We start from the raw sequence: 15852 nt of genomic DNA, 5'->3' as shown, positions 1-15852 counted from the left end.
GCTAGTTGACTCTCAGCTATGTGTAGATTTAAATCATATTTATTGTCTGAAAGAATGGAAATGTGGTTACATCTAGAAAGGTCTTCATTTCAGTGAGTTATGTCTTTAATTTTTCTGTCATATGTTAAATCTTTTTTTTTTTTAAATCTTTTTGGATTTTTTTTTAAAATAGTTTTTGGCTGTTATCGCAAAAGGAGCTGGAGGAAATGGTAAAAACAGCCATAAAACGCACAAATACTACTGCTTTTGAACGTTTCTAATTTTGACCCATAGAGGGCCCCTTATACCAAAACGGCTCAATTCAGCCAGTCTGCACAAAATTGCGTAGACGAATAAGACGTTACACCGGAAGTGAACCTTTCACCGTGTCGCTGTGCATGAGGTTGGCGGGCTGCTAATTTTGTATTTCAAAGTTGTTTTTGTTTGTAATTTCTCTACGTAACTGTAAAATAAATAAAAAAAAGACGCTTTAATTTTACGCCGATTATTTTCCCAGCCGGATAAAACAATACATTATCAACTCATTTCCTTTGAGTTTCCATGTAACTTAGCCTTTTTGCTAAATAATAAGATTTCAGTGTTAGCAGTCCGCTAACCCACCGGTGCTCTGGCAACAACCTTCCTAAATCGGCTTCCTCTGGATTGATTACACATATACGACTTCGTAAGGTTGGGAATCAACATTCTATGAAACTTTGCTGAAACTCTGCTGCCTTTGTTGCATGTCGTTAAACTCCAGTAAATAAAGTTAGCGGTGGTAGCTTCAGCATGCCGTCCAGCGCTGGCCCCAGCAGCCCCGCCGCTGCTCTCGCTGAGGCGCTGGAAAACTCCTCTCGACTCATCGACAAACACCTGCAGGACGATCGCCTCTTCCCTGACCTGTCGGAGCTGCTCAGCGTCCCTTCACACAGTAAGAAATAGGGAAAACTCATTTGGTTTATATTAATCTAAAGTGATTCTATTTGTTAGATAAGGCTGCCGTGCCAAAGTACCAAGTGTGTAGTAGGACATAGTAGGATGCTGACATAAACACATTAGATAAGGTTTAAAAAATCTGGGATTCAGATAAAGGTTGTTACTGTTGGCTCTGTCAAATGACAACCAACTTACACACTTAATGGAAATGATGTGATCTGAGATCCGTGACGACATGGATGAAGGTTGGGATACGAACAAAGAAAGACTACAACATCACCAAACCACAGATACTTCATACACCTCTCATGCAAATGAATAGTATGTATTCGCAGTAACAGATCACTGTTTACTTGTGTATAATACTAAGTCCATATATGGCTGCTTAAAAAGTGTGTTTACTTTAAAAAATCACAATGATTTGGGTAGAAAAATTGTCCCACTTGTTCATTGTTCCTGTGTTAACAGATATGCCATCCCTCTCTGGAGTCTCGGACATGGACTACCCACTCCAGGGACCTGGTTTACTCAGCGTGCCAAACCTTCCTGAGCTCAGTGCTGTCCGCCGAGTGCCTCTGCCGCCTGAGCTGGTGGAGCAGTTCAGCCGTATCCTTTTGCTCATTGAGGAAAAGAGAATTTAGAGCTTGAGAAAAAACTAAGATGTTGGTAGCCTGTTTTTATTCAGAGCTGAATTTGTACTTAACCTCTTTACAGACATGCAGTTTAACTGCATGATGGGTGTTTTTCCTGAGATCTGCCGAGCATGGCTCACCATTGATAATGACATCTTCATGTGGAATTATGAAGACGGGTAAACATAACAAGATGCTCACTAAGTCTGTGGAAATATTTGACCTTTCTAAGGAGAGATAATCATTTCTTTTTTCTTTTGTTTTTTCTTTGCAGAGGAGATGTTGCCTATTTTGATGGCCTTATAGAGACTATTCTTGCAGTGGGCCTCGTCAAACCAAAACAAGGTATGTGCACACCTTTAAACTCTACAATGACTTAAAAATTGTTCTTGATTTGAGTAAATGAACAGTTTCTTTTCTTCCCAGGGATTTTACAGCCACACATTCACTACCTCTTGGTTTTGGCCACTTCTGTGGACGTAGTGATCCTTGGACTGAGTTTCCCGAAAAGCACAGCCGGTGAGTTAGCTATGTTGTGTATCTCAGTTTGTGAAATAATTACTACAGAGATGGGGATTGAAACGTTAATATTTACTTGCGTGAGTTTCAAAGTGTCGTGTTTGTCTCTCCTACTTTTGTGACAGGCTTGAATGACAGTATGTCTGGAGGGATGCAGCTGCTCCCAGACCCCCTCTTCTCAATCCCCACCGACAACACCTACATCCTCTCCATCACCTCCACCGACCTGGGGCGCATCTTTATGGCAGGAAAGGACGGCTGCCTCTATGAGATAGCGTACCAGGCGGAGGCAGGATGGCTGAGCCAGCGCTGCAGAAAAATCAACCACTCCAAAAGCTCCCTGTCCTTCCTCATCCCCTCCGTGCTGCAGTTCTCTTTCTCTGAAGATGGTGAGGAGAGAGATACTCTGAAAGCAATAGACAGTCTTGATTCATGCTTAAGGTTAACTTCTCTTTTCTGTTGTGATCCACAGACCCCATCGTGCAGATTGCCATCGACAACTCGCGTAACATACTGTACACACGCTCTGAGAAAGATGTCTTGCAGGTATTCAACTCGCTGACAAACTAACAAATCTTTCATAATGATCAGTAATAAAAAATAGTTCCTTTTTTCCTCCAGGTGTACGACCTGGGTGCTGATGGGCAGGGTATGAGCCGTGTTGCAACCATGTCACAAAGCACAATCGTTGCTGCCGCTGGAAACATCGCCAGGTGTGTTTGATTTGTTTAACATTTGTGTTCACTGTCGATATTTAAAACCTGAAAGAGAGTTAACCATTTTTCCCATCACTTTTCTTTGCAGAACGATCGATCGATCTGTCTTCAAGCCGATTGTCCAGATCTCTGTGATTGACAGATCAGAGTCCTCAGACTGCCACCTGCTCGCTGTCACTCATGCAGGTAAACTTCAGCAGACCGTAGATGAGATAAGAGAAATAGTTTTTCACCAGAGAGATTATTTACAATGGTCCCACTTTGTTCGTGTTTTCTGTTTCTGTAGGCGTGCGTTTCTACTTCAGCACCACGCCATTTGCTCCTCCACACCAGAAGAATGTGGCGGTTCGACCCAGCCTGCTTGCTTTAGTGCACGTCCGGCTGCCTCCAGGGTTTTCTGCCTCCTCTACCTTACAGAAGCCATCGAAGGTCCACAAGGCTCTACACTGCAAAGGTGAATCAGTTTGTCAGAAATAACAAAGACTTCATTGGACTTCAGAGCTTTCTTTTAATTCATTTTTTCTCCTTTCTGCATTGAAATCTTGCAGGTGTTCTGTTAATGTCTGCTTCCGAGATGGAGGACAGTGACATACTGTGGTGCATCAACCATGACTCTTTCCCTTTCAAGAAACCCTTGATGGAAACTCAGGTCAGCACAGAAGAAACAAACAACTATCATGACTTTTCTTTGTACTGCAGCCTGTTGATGCAGAGCCTGATTTCTCCTGTGATCAATCGCAGATGATCTCCAACGTAGATGGCCACACTTGGGCTATTTGTGCCTTGAATGAGGAGAAGCCGAGCAAGATTTCCACCCCACTGAACAAAGACCTGATCCCCATCACTGATTCTCCTGTGGTGGTTCAGCAGCACAACATCCCCTCTCAGAAGTTCGTCCTTCTTTCTGCAAAGGTTAGAACTACTTTCGTTCCAGTGTAAAGTCTGTAAGAGTAAAAAAGCCTTGGCTTCTTTTTCCACGTGTTTCCTTCTCTTTGTCTCATCAGGGGAGCCATATCTTCCAAAAACTGCGCCCAGTCGACCAGTTGCGCCACCTGCTGGTGAGCTGTGTGGGAGGAGAGAGTGAAGATGTCGAACGCTTCTTCAAGCTGCACAGGGTAAAGAGAGTAACAATCTCTGTTTTGGGGCATCACACAACCCTCGTCTTATGACCTTTTGAGCGACAAACATGTTGAAGTTGTTGATGTGTTGTTTGTAGGAGGAGCAGGCGTGTGCCACAGCGCTGATCCTGGCGTGTTCCAACGCTGCGTGTGACAGGGAGGTGTCTCAGTGGGCTACGAGAGCTTTCTTCAGGTCAGATGGATTTATCTGCAGAGGAACAGAGGAAAATAACTCATACTGTGCACAAATTGAAAGCAGCGCCTTTGTTTTGTCTCGATCAGGTATGGAGGAGAAGCGCAGATGAGGTTCCCTGCAGCCATGGCATCTCCGAGCAATGTTGGACCTGTGATGAGCTCTCCAGCTCCAGGTAAACACAGGAAATGCTAAAAACTTTGGGTGAGAAACAAGTGTGGGTTTTTTTTTACTTTCCTTTCTCTTTCTTTTCAGGTATCGTTCCCCCAGCACTGGCCACACCTTTTGCACCAATGCATGCTGGCGCTGCCCCCATCACACCCATGGCTGCTGGCCCAGAGGTGATTTTCTCTGGAAAGCACAACGGCATCTGTATTTACTTTGCCCGCATCCTTGGGTGAGTAAACCCTGTTCTGCTTTGTCTCATGAACACATTCTCAATCTATAACAGCCTGAAAAAAGTGTCTCTTCAGTCAGACTTGTTAACCCTGCTGACCTCCCTCTTACAGAAACATTTGGGATGGCAGCCTCGCAGTTGAGAAAACCATGAGCAAAGGGAACCAGACCGTCAGTATTGTAAGTATCACTAACACTTGAAGCTGATGTTGAGGTTTATATTATAATAAGGTCAGCTGTGGGAACTTAACACATTCTCTCTTCTGTTGCCGTCTCAGCTGGAGAGCAGTGTGGCTCTATTCGAGCTGGAGTCTGTGCTTCTTGAGCTCTTTGGCTTACGGGAGTTTCTCGATAAAAACTCTCAGTTCAGTCCGTCTTCTCTTGGTGCTGCGAGGTAAGAGCTTCTTCTCTGCTTGGACTGAATGGTGTGTCGGACATGAGACACACAAGACCAGCACGTGAGAACGTGTGAAGCTTTTATGCTTTTTAACAGCCTGCGGGGCGTCCGTTGGTGTCCATTCCAAAACTGCAGGGCGTGGTGTTTTACAAACGTACCTCTAAAAGAGTACTAAACGAGAGTTGAAGAAGTTTGTCTTTGTTTACAACACATTTACATATTTGTCCCGGAGGTTCTTTAAACCGATCCCTCTTCTCTGCTGAGAGTGGCTGCAGTTTAACACCATGAATTATTTATCACTTGGTGATCTGTAAAGAGCATAGACTGTATAAAACATTGAAGTAGCCTCCCCAATGTCACCCGTCTGTTCCTAAAATGGAAAATGAAGCACATCAGCTATCGCAGCCATGATGGAAGTGGGCTTCGGGTACAGCTAAAGGGTGCCCATCAGTCACGTGACCTGAGCTGTGCCTCTGATTGGGCGAGCTCATGATTTTAATATCCTCTGAACAGCCGAGTTAGAAAAAAAAAAAAAACCCATACTGTGTGTGCTGACATTTAGCAACTCAGACAGGGGTTGTAGTTTGAACCAGGCTGTAAATAGGTGAATTTCTGCTTTAAAAAATGGCTGTATTTTGGCTTGGTGTGTCTGTGACTTCCGGTACTCAAGCGGACACTCAAGAAACAGCAGTTTCTGCATTTTCTCATATCCTTAGACCAGAGGTTGCTGCTGGGTGAAAAGTCACAGATGCATGTATTTCTGCACTTTGACCACTTCCGCCATCTTGTCTGCACATCACTGTCAGGCAGGTTAGCAATTTTTGAATGTGAGAAGGACTGTGCGAGGGGGTGTAGGTGCGAAAATTACGTCATTTGTCTGCACTAAGCCGTGCGGGCCCCCACGGATGTGTTGAGCTTAAATCCACTTGAATTTTTTCAGATTGTGAAAATTGTTTAGGGATCATTCAAAGTGGGCTGACCCAAATATGTTGGCGCCTACACTTCCGATGTTAAAGGGTTTAGCCTGGCACACACAGCAAGATTTTTAACATCATTAAAACTGTGAGACCTTACACGACAAAAAATAATGACAGTTTTAACTGTTTCATCTTAACAAAGCACACATATTTTATTGATTTTACACAACAGCTGTTTCAACACTCCTGTTGTCTCACAGCAACAAGTTGGTCCTCGATTTCTTACATCCTTCCAAGTTTATGCTCTGCATTTACCAGTTTTTCCATGGCTTGGTTCTGTTTTACATGACAAACCGCAGAGTGTGTGCTTAACACTTCTGATCTTGAATATTGAACATTCTTGATAGAGAATTTTGAGTCTTCTCTTCTGAGAAGATGGGAGGGAAGTTAGTCACACCACAGAGAATCTTGTAGAATATTAATCTTTCTCTAATTCCAGACTTCTGTCAGGAGGGAGAAATCTGGCTCAAAATTTTAATGTGCGACTCTGATTTCCTCTTTTATGCTCTCACAATTTGCAGTTTAGTTAACAGCCAGTGAAGCGAACATGTGTTCGGATCAAAGGTGAAAATCTGCCCCTCCAGACGCGTCTGCAAAATGAATGGAACAAATTCTTGTTTCATTTGATCCCCTGGGGTTGTGACGACTAGAGAACACCGCTGTGATGATTCTCTACATAAAAGTTGAACCACCAATGGATCCACGTCTGCAGTGAACTCTGTTACACCTGTTTGCTTCCCAAACCTCCTGAGTAACATCTGTTCTGCTCCCCGTCAGTTTCAGCTCCCCTGCCAACTTGCAGCAAAGGCTGCTGGGATTTATGCGCCCTGATGGAGCCAACTCTCAGCAGGTCCAACAAGAGCTCCAGAGAAAATATCACAGTGAGTTATGAGCACGGGTTTCCACATTTTACTGATCACAGAGATTAATTAACCAAATATTGGAGACGATGTGACTTCCATCCAACATGGAAGTGTTAAATTTAGAGCTTTGATCGGCAAACATTTATTTTTCTTTGTGTCTGTGTTTCTATATCCAGCCAAGGCTCAGGTCTATGAGAAAGTGTCCCTGCAGGGCATCCAGCAGTTAGTGCATCGCTCCTATCAGACTCTGGCCCTCTGGAAGCTTGTCTGCGATCATCAGTTCAGCCTCATTATGTCTGAGCTGCCAAAGGTAGGCACACACACACACACACTAACGTGCGCAGTACACGTAACACCTTTTTGTTTTACCTGTTGTAATCTGTCACTTTTTTTGTAGGAGTTTCAGGAGCAGATGAAAGGAGCAAGTTTTAAGGATGTTGTAATCCGGGGAAAAGAGCTGTCAGGAGCTCTCATCACGGCACTCATTAACGTTTACATCAAAGATAACGCCTCTGTGGATGCGATCAGTAATCACCTGCGCGACATCTGTCCCCTGCTGTACAGCAGTGATGACAACATTTGCTCTAAGGTACAGAAATCTGATGTGATGAGAACTGGAAAGTGTCAGACTGAAGGATTTAGCAGATGAAGCTAAATGCGTCTTTATTACCGCCTTGGGGGGGGCTGCCATTTTTTGTTTTTATCGATGTCTCAGTGCTTTCACATCCCCTGCAGTCTTTGGGGTAATTTTGCATCAAGATCATTAAGCGGCATTGATTCACCTGCATTGATTTATGTCCTCTTATAGAATTTGTTGCTTTTGTCTCCCACTTAGGCTAATGAGCTGCTGCAGAGCTCCAAGCAGATCCAGAATAAAGCAGATAAAGAGAGAAAGCTGAGGGAGTCTCTGCAGCTCTATCAGCAGATCAGCCAGCACACAGACCTGCCGCTGGTGTGCTCGCAGTACAGGCAAGGTGAGGACGTTACAGGCCCCAATACTCTCTAATATTTATCAGCTGACCCTTTTTTTTAATACTTGTGCTGTTGATGGTTTCAGTGCGTTTCTATGAGGGCGTCCTTGAGCTGTGCCTCACAGCAGCAGACAAAAAGGATCCACAGAGACTGGGACCACATTTCTACAAAAACGGAGAGCCCGAGGACGACCGAGTGGGACAGCAGGCCTTCCAGGAAAGGTGACACAAGGAAGAATGACACAAATCAGAGCTGTTGGTCACTGCTGAAGCCCGTCATAATCAGTTTTCTCTCTTTTTTCTCTGATCTAGACTTTCTTGCTACAAATGCATCACAGACACCATGCAGGAGCTGGTGAACCAGAGCAAAGCTGCGCCTCAGTCCCCCAGCGTCCCCAAGCAGCCCGGGCCTCCCGTCATGACCTCTGACCCCAACATGCTCAGCAATGAGGAAGCTACGGCTCATGTGAGGACGAACAGGGTAGCTTGTGCTTGTTTTGTGACAGCAGCGAACTCGATTTGCATTGATAACAAAAATTTGTCGTTCCCTCTGCAGTTTGAGCAGATCCTCGGTTTGGCTCAGAGGTCTCAGGACGAGCTGTTTCACATCGCACTCTACAACTGGCTGATTCAGGCCGACCTGACGGACAAGCTGCTGGAGGTACTGTGTCTGTTAATCAATGTTTCACTTTTTATTTCTTAAAAAGAAAAAGAGGTAGATGTTTCCAGTTAATACGATTAAAGTTAAAGAAAACATAATTTAACCCTCAAAGTTTTAAAAAAGTTACAGGTGATAACAGTGTAGTGTTATTTCCTTGTGCTCTTCAGGTGAACTCTCCGTACCTGGAGGAACATCTGATGCACATGATCAAACAGGACCAGAGTAAAGTGCACAACATGGACCTGCTGTGGCGATACTATGAGAAGAACCGTAACTTTGGCAAAGCAGCTCATGTGCTGGCTCGTCTAGCTGACATGCACAGGTACGGACTATCAAAACCACTGAATAACAGTCGTCGTTTTAGATTATTACTTCACATATTGCAGCATTTGCAAGTATTACAACTGTCCCCGGTCTCCCCTAAATTACAATAACACACACCAAATGTGTGGCCTTATGAGTCTTTATAGGACATAGATACACGTTTATGAAAGCTTATTGCTTCTCAGTTTCATCGACATGTTTATAATATCATCGAGATTTCATGCTGACTGTGAGGGTTTGATCACTCAACAATATGAAACTTTTCACTCTGACACTGGACCCGTTGTGTTCTGGCTTTGGTTATGTGTCTGGTCCATAATTTACGTTACAAAATATAGTGACAAGAAGATTTCATTTGATTTTTGCCTGATGGTTTGATGAACAAACAGAGAAACAGACAGAGAGTCAGAGCTTAAGGAGCAAAAGCTGGTTAACCAGAAGAATAAAAAGTTACATTCAGCATACGGATAGACACAGCCCCAGTTTATATACTTCTGCGCATAAGTCTTTTACAATTTCAAATATTGAGCAAGTTACTTTTTCTTTGGTAGAATTTTCATCTGTGGACGACTTTCCACTCATATATATTGAGGGTTTGTTTGACAGGTATTACAACTACAGATAAAGGGCAAAGTATGTCACACCCATTTGTTTTCATGTTTTGTCTGATTTTAATCAGGTATAATTAGGCCTGTCGCGATAACAAATTTTGCTAGATGATAAATTTCCAAAATATTATTGCCGATAAACAATATTATTGTCAATATATATATATTTTCTTTTTCAATTTTTTCATTGATGTAATTACGATAAATTGGATAATAAAGTGAGTACACCATATAAAAAGCAAGAAACTTTAATTTCTTAAGAGTATTTAACTGTAATTAAAAGGTCAGGATCTTTAAAATAAAATAAATTAAACAAAAAATATAATAAATTTAACAAGCAAGAAAGAGAAAAAAAATACAATGAAATGGACTCTCTTTTAGAAAAAAATACATGTCAATGAAAATAATTTATACTAATCAAAAACAATAAAACATAGACCCTGTCTGTTGAAAGAAACAAAACTCCAAAAAAAACAATAAAAACTCTAGCCTAAATAAAAGGGAGTTTATACAGTTCCTGAATTGTTTTCAACATGTACTTTTTCCTAGTCAATCCGTACTGTCTGTCAAACATTTTTAACATTTCTGGCTTTCAACCGTATTGAAGGGTTTCATTTCTTTGGCAAAGTAGCTGTCTTTGAGCATCCACCATTTGGCGCTTTTATTTCTATTTACTTTGCAGACCAAAAGCCTCAGTAAGAGCGGATTGTCAAAGAACAAGGCTCCACTGCACCTATCCCTCCTTCTTCTTCGTCGCCACTATTTTCAAACAAATCAGCTCGTTGGTGTTCATGAGCTCACACTTTGTTCATTCTGATAAAAAAAAATATTCCCACGCTAGGACTGTGGCAGGCTGCTTAAGAACCGTATCTTTTCTGCCATCACTCATATTAGCGTGTGTTTCCTCCTTACCCCTCAGGACGCTTGCTTCTTCTCTCGCCTTGTGTATGCATGAGCAGCCCCGTCTTCACCCCAAAGATCGCATTTTTGACAGATGCTCACTCCGCTATAAATCCGCTAAATCTGCTATAGAACCTATGCACCCCGATGTTAGGAAAGATAGACGTAGTGAGCCATCTTCTCATTCAGCCTCTTTGGTCGAAAGAGAGGAGGAAAACAAGCATGCACGTGTCAGTTTATCGAGGCTGGCAAACTTACCAAGGACGTTTTTATTTATCGTTCGGTTAATCGATTTATTGATTGTTGTGACAGGCTTAGGTATAATATTTGCTTCCAACATTTCAGTGCACCAATATTGTTTGTGCCAGTAACGGTTATTTAGTGCAGTTTTTCTCTCTAAGGGCTTTCAAACTCAATCTCTGAATTCAGTTATATTTTATTTAGATTTCACCAATGAATCATCCTGTTATTTATAGAATGAAATTGTATTTACGGTTCATGCTGGCGTGCTCAGAATCAATAGCGTTCTGATGATATAATGTATTTTTTTCTCGGCAAGACATCCAATTTGGTGGTTTATTACATAATGCTCCAAATCCTTGCATTTTCTTGTAAGAAGTGATGCAATATGTAAGAATTTATTGCATAATGCAGCAAAGATTATCATAATTGCGCTCGAGAATTTTATGAGAAAATATGTCAGATTATTACAACATAGGGCATAAAGCATCCTGTATTTAAAATCTTGATAGACTACCACCCATAGACTAACCTCATATGTTTCTTTGGTTTAGGTAAAGACATTATTAATAAATGTTGTGTGTGTCTTCTCCATCATTCAGCACTGAGATCTCACTAAAGCAGCGTTTGGAGTATATTGCCCGAGCCATCCTGTCCGCTAAGAGCTCTTCCTGTATCTCAGCTCAGGCGTCAGACGGAGAGTTTCTCCACGAGCTGGAAGAAAAAATGGAGGTAAGAGGATCAATGTGAAAGAAGAAATCTAAAAAAAACATCTTATTTGAATGTGTCAGTTGGGTTTATCATGTGACAGTTTCTGTCTTGCTGCAGTTTTTTAAGTCAGACACATTACCTGTGTTTGCAATATGTTCCTTCTGAATCCAAAACAAACTTCAAAAATCTTCCTTTCTACCTCTGAATTGGCAGCGAAAAATTTAAAGGTGGCTGTAGCTTCTTCTGACTGTTATAAACACTTTTAAGGCACGGCCTTCAAACCCAGGCCTCCAAGCAGTGGTTAACTTTAAATGCACAGGAGCTCTGTGTACATGTTTTGATTTTCTTTGTGTTACATTCAGACTCTTGCTGTGTGATCATACCGTGATGATGAATTTTTCATGCAGCCCTTTTTGTAACCCCTCTTTTTTTTCTTGTCCCTTTTTCCAGCTGGTGCGCATCCAAGTTCAGATCCAGGAGACCCTGATTCGACAGTACTCCCATCATCCCTCTGTGAAAAACGCCGTCTCTCAGTTGGACTCTGAGCTCATGGACATCACCAAGGTAACACCAGCACAGATTACAAATCCAGAGTCTGAGATGACAAATGGCTTTCCTCTCAATGAATACACGTCTGTCATCAATGAATAACATCTCTCCTCTGCAGCTCTACGGGGAGTTTGCTGACCACTTCAAACTGTCCGAGTGTAAGCTGGCCATCATTCACTGCGCGGGACACTCTGACCCCATCCTGGTGCACTCGCTCTGGCAGGAGATCATGGAGAAAGGTGAGCAGAATGTTGACGCTAAACAGGAACTTAACCTTTACATCAGCTTTCTGATGTTATTTTCAGTAATGATTGTTTTGTCTTCTGCAGAGCTCGGAGACTCTGTGGCCATGAGTCCAGTGGACAGGATGAGGTCGCTCAGTCTCAAACTGGTCTCACTGGGGAAGATTTACGCTGGAACGCCAAGATATTTCCCTCTGGGTGAGCGTTTAAACCTTCCTGTCATTATGTTCTGTTTTCCTCTTGTTATGATTTCCACTTTGCTGTTTTCTGTTTAAATGACTGTCCTTTAATTAGAGTTCCCTTTTGCATCATTTGACACACATGCAAGTCTCTGAGGTCTGTTCTTTACTAGCACACACTAACAGCAGCATGTACAAACCTGTGCTCTCTGTGGAGATGATCTTTAATCCCACACACGTTCTGCTCACACAAATGTAAAAACAAATGATTGAAGTGAACTGTGTCAACAGGTGCTGATGTGTTTTTTGATTTCAGAGTTCCTGGTTAAGTTTCTGGAACAGGAGGTTTGTCGTCTGAACTGGGACGTAGGCTTCGTCACCTCCACCATGCAGGAGATTGGAGTACAGCTGCCCCGTCTTCTGGAGGTCTACGATCAACTCTTCAAAACTCGGGTACATGAAAACATCTGCTCTGATTCATTTCTTTTAGCGTCATTAAGGATGGTGGTTGTGTCTTTTCTAATCCATGAACGTGTTCTCTATTCCCCTGAAGGACCCCTGCTGGCAGCGGCTGAAGAAACCTCTCCACCTGGTGGAGTGTATCCACGTGCTGCTGTCGGGTTATGTGGACGATCCCAGCAGAGTACCAACCTATGACAGGTAAAAGCTGGATTCAGATGCGCTCTGACTGACTCACAGAGCACCTTATTCCTTGTCCTACAAAAGTGTCAGCTATCACGCCAAAACCTTCCTCTATGTACTCTCTGTTATAGGCTGCTAAGAATCAAATCATGACTTGGGAAATAAATCGTGTCATAAGATTAAACCTTCCAATTTTCCTCAGAAAATTGAGTGATTCGGGTGATGCAGAACGTTTTAATGGTATCTCTTAGGGAAGCAGCAGACTTTTCCATGAGATTAAGCTCTAATCTTAATCACCTCAGGCTGTTTTCCCATTCACACAGATGATATGTTTCTCAGTAAAGCATAGTGTCTGTCAATAATAGAACAAAGGCAGACCAGCTTTTCCATCTTGTAGTCTTAGTGATTTTTCTGATCACAGTGGACTCAAACTGTGTTGAAAAAGGTCCTTTCTGTTGTTTAAAGGACACACCATGTCGGAAGTGTAACTCACCTTGGTGGTGTTTCCTTTGACTTACCCGGAGACAGATCCCCAAATTACCAACCTGTACTGTCCCACTTTTTGGTACCTCTATTTGAGCGCCAGACATACGATCCAGCCCCAGAAGGCGGAGCTCAAAACACTGCTGTCCACTGATTGGTCGAAACAATTGTCACTTCCTGTGCAACAGCGGTTATAAAGAAACAAAGCCTGATTGGGCTTTGTAACAAAGAGCCACATGCCAATCACTCTCTTGGCTCTTCGTTTATTGTGTAATGTTTTTCCTCTTTAATGGGTTTTTCTTCGGTTCACTGTGATATGCTGTTAGCGCATCAGGCTATTACGTAGCCAACGAGGCTATCCAGCTTACATGCCACCTACCAAAAACAGTATCAGGCTTTACTGATCCGTACCGGACCGCTTGATCGAAACGGAAATACTAACAGAGGTGGGATTTAAGCCTCCTGGTGTCGTATGACTGAGCCTTTGATAAAGCAAATTCATAGACAGTTCTTTGCAAAATATAAAAAATATATCCCCCCATAAACAGTGCATACAAAGGACTTGAGGAACTATTAATTTCAGGTTTAGTAGAAATTATTCAGTTTAGCTTTCTAGTACAGGCTCTATTTGTGATCACTTGGTGTTTGTGGTCAGCCCCCAATTGACTTTGGAAGAACTGTTCTGGTGCAATGGCTTCTTTTTTTTAAAAACTCAGGATGGGTACTTTACATTCACAGGGATTAGGGTTTCAATCTAACCCTGAGGTTACTGATTCATCCATTGAATTTAATTTAGACCCTGAGTTTGAATTATTACCCATCAAGTTGTCTCATACACATTTCCTCCTGTGTCACTGAGACAGTCAACTCTGTCAAGAGAATTAGGCACAATCTGAACACTTCCACTACATTTTTAATCCGTACAGTTAAATTCCAGGCCTCAGATTCGCACACAAAACTTTTTTCAAAATCTTAATCTAACTGCTTTTTTCCCCATTCATTTCAGACGTAGATTTACCAACGTGTGCCTGGATAACATCTGCGGATACCTGGTGGAGCTGCAGTCTCTGAGCCCAAACTCTGCTCTTCAACAAACCATCGGAAACTTCAAGTCGCTACAAGCCAAGCTGGAGAAACTCCACTGACAGTGGACAGGAGACAGGTGTGGATGTTACACTGTGGGCCTTAAATAACAGCTGATTGTATGTGTTCACTTGATGATATCCAAAACCCATGTCACTGTTTACCAAAAGAGTTTCACAGTGTGAGGCTTGTAGTGAGTGCAGGGAGGGGATAATGAGACACGTTTTATAACTTATTTAATACGTTTTGTTGGCTCTGAACACAATGCTGGAACACAACTTTAAAAAGACATTTTTTGGTATTTGCAGCGTGTCAAGTGACAAGTGATGACAGCATATTGATGTGTTTTTAAAGCTTGAAATTCCTCTAAGATTGTTGAGGTTGATTTTCATATTTTGAAAATGCACTTATCACTCATTAATGAAAGATATTTTCATACTGGGTTTCGTTACCTTTTCATCCTTTTGATTATTAAATTCAGCGTTGGATGTTGTAATTATGTACATAACTCAACCATCGTCAGGTCGTCTGCCAAAGGTAATGACACAGTTAAATCTTTTTTTGTGTATTATTTACAGTAAAGATTTTGTGGACCTGGCTGAATTTGCATGTGCGCCTGTGTGTGTGTTTATTAGGATACATGCACAAGACTTTCTGGAAATTTTTGACATGTGCAAGGAAAAAAAATTAACACCCATAAAACCCTTTTACATAAAAAGAATAAAATTTGTCATGACATTTGTGTTTGAGACTGTTTTAACACCACAGATGTGGGATCAAGCACTCAGAGGACGATTAACGTGACCCTACAGAGTGATTACAGAGACTGCACTAGTTGTCATAACGACGTGTTTATGTAATTTACCTTAATTGAAAATGGCACTCAGGGTTTCCCGTGGTCATCAAAAACAGATTGGGAAATGCTGAAGGTCTTTTTGTAATTAGCTGTGTACACAAGAACACAATTATCTTTAATTTTAGACCTCATTACATTTGTTGTTTTTTACTGGAAGATTGGTTTGATGTCATCGTTAATGACTCTGACACACTGATGTGAATGAAGCACACGAACAGTGTTTACAAGGTGACAACACCTCATTTTATGCTCATCCAAACTCACACTTTCATTTCATCTCTTGTTTGTTTTCCTGTTTACTCAAGAAAATAGTCGGGTCATTTCAGCCATTGGATTATTATCAGATTGAGACAGTATTCATTTTCAAAGAGGGATGCACTGTCAGAAATTTTGGCCAATACCGATATTAATATTGCTGTTATGGCTGATAACCAATATTTACTGATATCAATATTGGTTTGAATAAAAAAAAAAAGATCTGAGATGATGTCTCAAGGTAGTTGAGAGAGGAAGAGTCACAGGGTCGTAAGAAAAGACGACCAAGGAGAGGATCAAATGACGGAGGGCCGGAGATGATCGTGATCAAAAAAGTATATTTTGTCTGTTTTTTAGATCAAAAAAAGGAAGAGAGACTAAAAAGAAGAGGGTCCACTCTTCTTAGGTAGTTTTGGTGTTTA

The 15852-nt window shown here is 41.9% G+C and overlaps 1 protein-coding gene across 1 annotated transcript; it reads left to right on the top strand.

The window, feature by feature from the left end:
* The first annotated feature begins 303 nt into the window (after positions 1–303).
* Positions 304–15050, top strand: nup155 (nucleoporin 155). Its single transcript, XM_074690678.1, has 33 exons — positions 304–910; positions 1384–1521; positions 1630–1726; positions 1822–1892; positions 1974–2066; positions 2192–2455; positions 2539–2612; positions 2688–2779; positions 2871–2968; positions 3069–3236; positions 3331–3431; positions 3524–3694; positions 3787–3897; positions 3999–4093; positions 4183–4268; positions 4349–4490; positions 4603–4669; positions 4768–4883; positions 6641–6744; positions 6903–7036; positions 7124–7315; positions 7562–7700; positions 7784–7919; positions 8010–8163; positions 8254–8358; positions 8526–8680; positions 11033–11162; positions 11592–11705; positions 11809–11929; positions 12020–12130; positions 12428–12564; positions 12665–12771; positions 14243–15050. The coding sequence occupies exons 1-33, from the start codon at positions 769–771 to the stop codon at positions 14379–14381; spliced, it is 4104 nt and encodes a 1367-aa protein (XP_074546779.1). The 5' UTR covers positions 304–768; the 3' UTR covers positions 14382–15050.
* Positions 15051–15852: the final 802 nt, after the last annotated feature.

This window comes from Halichoeres trimaculatus, unplaced genomic scaffold (assembly GCF_033239565.1).
Source record: "Halichoeres trimaculatus isolate MK-OKI-2021-1 unplaced genomic scaffold, fHalTri1.1 fHalTri1_scaffold_16, whole genome shotgun sequence".
Taxonomy (NCBI): domain Eukaryota; kingdom Metazoa; phylum Chordata; class Actinopteri; order Labriformes; family Labridae; genus Halichoeres; species Halichoeres trimaculatus.
The sequence above is the reverse complement of the archived record's forward strand: the minus strand, read 5'-3'. Positions and strand labels throughout refer to the sequence as shown.